Source organism: Oculina patagonica, unplaced genomic scaffold, assembly GCF_052425735.1.
Source record: "Oculina patagonica isolate OP01 unplaced genomic scaffold, crgOcupat unplaced1241, whole genome shotgun sequence".
NCBI lineage: Eukaryota > Metazoa > Cnidaria > Anthozoa > Scleractinia > Oculinidae > Oculina > Oculina patagonica.
The window spans coordinates 1-6,088 of record NW_027557238.1 but is presented as its reverse complement, the minus strand read 5'-3'; the positions used below and the strand labels follow the sequence as shown (position 1 = coordinate 6,088).

General features: G+C 38.3%; 1 protein-coding gene across 1 annotated transcript; it reads left to right on the top strand.

Moving 5' to 3' along the window:
• The first annotated feature begins 1,138 nt into the window (after positions 1–1,138).
• On the top strand, positions 1,139–5,780 carry LOC144639730 (histone deacetylase 2-like). Its single transcript, XM_078499030.1, is given in 11 exon segments — positions 1,139–1,214; positions 1,363–1,475; positions 1,601–1,718; positions 2,928–3,002; positions 3,112–3,250; positions 3,777–3,918; positions 4,287–4,379; positions 4,917–5,025; positions 5,265–5,281; positions 5,284–5,407; positions 5,752–5,780. Coding segments are annotated over 11 exon segments (1,011 nt in total). The 5' UTR covers positions 1,139–1,162.
• The last annotated feature ends 308 nt before the right edge of the window (positions 5,781–6,088 follow it).

Here is a 6,088-nt window from a genome sequence, read left to right as displayed (position 1 = left end):
AAACTGATGCACAATTCTGGCTCCAACTTGTTAACTTGTTAAAATTACTGTCCCTTTAGAATTGGTCTGTCCCCTTAGAAAAGTCGTACCAAGAGCGCATTCCTAAATAGAAGAGGCCTGAGGTCAAATAAACAAGGAGGGGAATGGAAAAAGCCTCCGGGGAACAAGGATGATTCAGTTTGACATGACGACTTCCTACCAGCGCACCCCCCCCCCCCCCCCCCTGCAATTTTCGTGCGTCCAATCGTAAACAAATGTCACAACACGTTTGTTCACCTTTGGCAGCATCGCAAACCCAGTTTGGTTTGTAGAGATTTGTTGTGCCTTAAAACACGAGGGAGGGGAAGCGATATCATACTGGTCTGCTGGATGCGGACTTAAAGTTTGGTATACGATCGTTTCCCAAAGCCCCACAAAACAACACAAAGCCCCCCAAAAATCATACATACAAGTTGCAATGTTGTTTGAAGTTGTCTGGCTGCATATAGAAAGAAAGAAGAGTACAGAGGAGATTTGACTCCAGCGAGGTTTGGTTTTGAGGCCTAATGCGTCCAATGGCGCTACAAGGACTGATGATGACGAGGTTTGGTTTCCAGTCGAAATAATTGGGGAAAGCTTTAAGTTTTTTTTTATGAAAAAAATTGTCAAAGTTAAAACGGTCTCGAACGAGATAAGCGCTAGCGTTACGCAACCTGGAAGACGTGGATAGTAGTGTTCATTCTCTCTAGTTTTCCTGCATAATAGTGCATATAAACTTACAGAAATCACCCCTCGTATTTAGCAGGGCCCCTCTGGAGACCAGCCACTGTGCTGAATGGGCCACCCTGCATAAATAAAGTTTTACCTTACCTTTATACCCCTCGTGGACGAATGTGACATGGTTGATTCCTTGTTCGCTTTATTTATGTTGTCCCTAGCCTGATTCTCAGACGGAAACGAAATTCAATACAAAGGCTTTTGGTAGTATTTGAAAATTCTAGCGTAGCGTGCTCATAGGATTATTATTCTAATCCATTAATGGCTCAATAGCTGGCAGGCTTATTGAGAAGTAATAGAAAATAATAATTTGACTGGAAATACTGCTTCTGATTGGCTAAAGATGATCACGTGACCGATTTCTCTGTTTCAAAGTAGCGCCGAGAAAGCAAGAATTATCACCGGCATGGCGTACACAACTCCCGGCGGAAAGAAAAGAGTTTGCTACTATTACGATGGTAAGCGTCAAATGTACTGCCAAACCTGTGCGTACTTGTAGAAAACTTGCTAAAGACAAGTTTGTAGAAGTTTGAAGGCTTACTTTGGTGTTTATATAGCCTAATTTTGCCTTCGTGTTCTTTCGTCTTTTTCGCGTTCTGAACAAAGGTGACATCGGTAACTACTACTACGGCCAAGGCCACCCGATGAAGCCACATCGCATTCGAATGACCCACAACTTGCTTCTTAACTATGGATTGTACAGGAAAATGGAGATCTACGTAAGTGTATATTCCAGATTCCTCATTACATTGTAAGCGGTGTTGCGTGGACTGTCATTTCTTTCTTTCGTTTGAATGAAATGAAATGTCATTCGTTTATCTCTTTTCACGTTTCTTCAATTTAGCGCCCACACAAAGCAAACTTGGATGAGATGACTAAATACCATTCAGATGATTACATCAAATTCCTGAAGACTATCAGGCCTGATAATATGTCAGAGTATACAAAGCAAATGCAAAGATGTGAGTACAAGAATTATTGAATAAGCATGCGGTTTCCATTTCCTCTTGCATTCTTCCAACTTGGATAGTGTTGTGTTTGTAGTACTGACTCTATCTCTCTTGTTATGTAATGTTTCATATTTTTATGACCACTGTGGAAGAGGCCACAATTATGATAGATTTTGATTGTTTCTCTTATAATTGAGGGTTTTCCCTTTGGATAAGTTTTTGTTTACCAAAAATAACTGATTTCATAAGAATTTCTTGATTTTATTGTAAATATGACACACAGCCACCTTATTAAGATGTACAATAATTTTTCTTAACATTACCCTCCACTTCTGGTAAATCTGGTTGCAACTACGAAGTAGAAAGTAAATTTTACAGTGGCTTTCGACATAAGATTATGGTTGGCTGAGCACTAGGGTTATGAGCTGGGAGTGAGTCTGAATGCCGGTTGTGGTGCAATGTAACATATTTCACGGTCACAGCTAGCATTTTGAAGATGGATTGGTTAATTCAGTTGGGGGAATAAGTGCCAGTTTTGGGAAATCTTCGTTGAAGCACTTGAAGAATTTCTGAATAATTTCATCCAATGAAAAACAAGCATGAGCGCTCACGAGTACTCCGAAAGCCGTTGCGCGTATAAATACGTCATGTTGCTTAGCAACTTCTGGGACGAAAACCGCGGGCTCAGTCACTTCTCGGAGAAGTGATGTCGCCGTCAACTGGCACTTGTTCCCCCGACTGGATTGGTGAAATAAAAATATTGGGATAGCACAACAACCCAATCGAGTGATTGTTGTAGCATTATAAGTCTTTATTAAAGGGGCTATGTCACGCAATTTTAGGCAATTTCGGCACTGACCAACTGGTCATAGAATTAACTGAAATATCACAATAAAGGCTAACTGTAGAAGAACTCAAAAGAAACACAGCAAGGCCAAAAAGGGGCATGGATGGGCAAAATTTGCGAAGATTAAAACCGATTGCGTTCGGGTAAACTTGAAAAACATCGGCCCTAAGTTTATCTCAATTTGTATGAAAGAATCATTTACAATGCTTGAAAATCATCCTTGTTATGTGGCCGTGATTTTGCCAATAAAAGACTTAAAAAATTTGCTCTGCCAATTTGAAGTTAAGAGCTCTTAAATAACGAAAATACCATGACATAGGCCCTTTAACAGGCAGTATAGTATCAATAATAAATTCTTGTGTTTTATTTCTCAGTCAATGTAGGAGAGGATTGTCCAGTGTTCGATGGCTTGTTTGAGTTTTGTCAGCTGTCAACTGGGGGATCTATTGGTAAACAACACTGTTTGTTTTTATTAAATTGCAATTCTTCTGTTGTTATCTAAATCTTATTGTAGAAAGAGTATTTTAAACTTGAATTTTTTACTTTCTTGATTTTCAGCGGGAGCAGTAAAACTAAATAAACAACAAACAGACATTGCAGTTAACTGGGCCGGTGGCTTGCATCATGCCAAGAAATCTGAAGCATCAGGGTTTTGTTATGTCAATGACATTGTTCTGGCAATTCTGGAGCTACTGAAGTAAGTGTTGAATAGTTTCTTCATTTTATATTTTTCCTTTCTGATTGCACTGGAGGATAGTTTGAAATGTTACTATAGACCTGTAACTTCTGTGTGCTTGTCTCTGTATTTATGGAGTTGAACCTGGCTACCGGTAACCATTTCCCGTGCATAACTCTACCGTGATGCAGGCCTTATCCTCCAGCATGTTTGTTAGGCTACTCCAACAACTTGCCAGTACTATTGATATTCCCCAGTGCACAATGCAACAACCCTGGCCATGGCTTGAACTGAAAACTTACAATCCGGAGTTCCAATACAATAACCAGCAGAGCACTGCACGTTCCAAATCAACTAAGTAATGGCTGAAATAGTGTTTCTGTAAAGCAAGCAGATAGAAAACCAGCTTTATTTCTTACCTGTTATCAGTCTTAACAAAGGCACTGACTCCATTAACTACCCTCTGTTGATCAAAGTCAACCATTGGCCATCATTAGCATAGACACAGTAATTCCATTGTTATAATGTCTTTCTATGATTCTGTCAGGTACCACCAGCGCGTATTGTACATCGATATTGACATTCACCATGGTGATGGAGTGGAGGAGGCATTTTACACCACTGACCGCGTCATGACAGTGTCATTTCATAAATATGGGGAATATTTCCCTGGGACCGGTGATCTTAGGGTGAGTATAACATTACATGTTAAGAGCTTAAAAACCAAACTTTTCTTTGACCTGGACAATGATCCCATTCCAGGGCAATTTTTAGAAAGGTTGTGAAAAACAACAGCAAGAGAATTACATCTGGTTAACTATAGTGCGCACAATGTTTTTAGTTTAATTTCCAAAGCACTGACTGCTTTCTGTCCAAATGGCTTATAAATCATATCAAACAGCTTGAGAATCTATCTCAGTAAACCTTTATCAAGGGAATTTCATCCGCAACACTCTCTTTGAAAACTTAGGAAATTATTTGGATTGGTATTTGCATTATGTGGAAGCTTTATTTTTACTTGCATCAAATGAATGCATTATTTTTTCTTTACTCACAGGACATTGGAGCAGGTAAAGGAAAATATTACGCTGTGAACTTTCCTCTCAGAGATGGAGATGATGATGAGTCTTATGAACAAATCTTCAATCCAGTAGGGGAAAGATCCTACTTTTGTACAGCACATTACATGTATCATTAATGTATTCACGAAGCCATGAAGAGTTACGGAAAGGCAGTTTTGTGAAAAACCCAATTCTCTCAACAAGAATAATATTTATTAAAGAAAATGTATGGCAAATACTATGACCTTGAAACCTTGGCAGGTTAAATTTTTAAGACTAGGTTTGTGCCAGCCATTTATGTATGTAAATGATGAGGGTAACCAGTTAAAACACCCCAAGACAAAATGCCCCTGACAAAATCTCCCCTCGAAAGCATATAGGAAATAACTACCGGTAATTCACATAAGAAAAACTTCCCTTCTTCTTAAAACCCTGCTATTCAAAGGTTTTAGAATACAAGCAAACATATTCCACCTAAAAAAAACAGGGATGCTATGTTGTTGGCATTTTGTCTTGGGGGGCATTATGATTGGCATGCATGATCAGGTTTTCAGACAGGGTGTATGGTAGGGTTCTACTGTGTTTGGCCATTTTAACAAATACAAAACTTTTAATTCTTTCTCCAGGTTGTTTCAAAGGTAATGGAGATGTACAAACCAAATGCTGTTGTTCTTCAGTGTGGAGCCGACTCTTTAGCTGGTGACAGACTTGGCTGTTTTAATCTGCTCCTTAAAGGTACAAGCCTGAAATCCCTTAGTTAGGTACAAGTATTCAATCAACTATTTGAATAGCCAAGGTAAAGGAGTAGTTTGGAACTTTGAAGGTTTTTGGAAGTCTGTCAATCTTTGAAGTATTCAGTATTTCCTTGGAATCATTTACTGCAGGGGCTCAATGGCCCCCAAAACTTTTTGAGATGAACAAGAGGTCATAGTACTGTAATACGTGGGTGTGAACAAGTTTAATTTTGATTGCAGGACATGCACAGTGTGTGAAGACTTTGTAAAGAAGTTATATCTGCCGCTCTTGGTTCTCGGAGGTGGTGGATACACAATCAGGAATGTTGCAAGATGCTGGACGTTTGAGACAGCAGTAGCTCTGGATTACGGTATTGCAAATGGTTTGTAACAACATATGCCTATACAATTCCTTCACCTACCAATTTACACTTGTTTACAATTTTCTTTCTCCGAGCAGTAATAAAAATGCTTCATTTTTTGTGCCAAACTCTTTGCAAACTCTATGTAGGGAGAATCCTACTTGACTTCCTTCATGTTCACAGTACAAAGTGAAATATACTGCACATTTTAACTATGGCTGTCAATTTATTATTCATAACCACTAAAGTTTAATACTTTAGAGTTTTTGTGCATGTGTAATTCTAACATACAACAGTAATTCTACATAATTATATAAAAGCCTTCATAAACTAAGAGCCAATGTTATTTAACGATATGTTTGTAGAGGCACCATACAATGACTACTTTGAGTAAAAAGGCACCGGTTAGACTTTGAGCTGCAAATCAGTCCATCTCCAGCATGGCTAACCAAAACAGCACTACTGACTACCTGGAAAAGATCAAGTAAGATTCTTGAACTGTTTTCTTTGCTTTGCTGTATTATTTGAACACTTTTTAACCATTTTTATCATATTTATTTATTTATTTTATGAAGGGCCCCACTGAAAACCACTTTTTTGTGGCGTGGGCTCCCTGCTAGAATATCTTTATTATTATTATTATTATTATTATTATTATTATTATTATTATTATTATTATTATTATAACACTTTAAAACATTA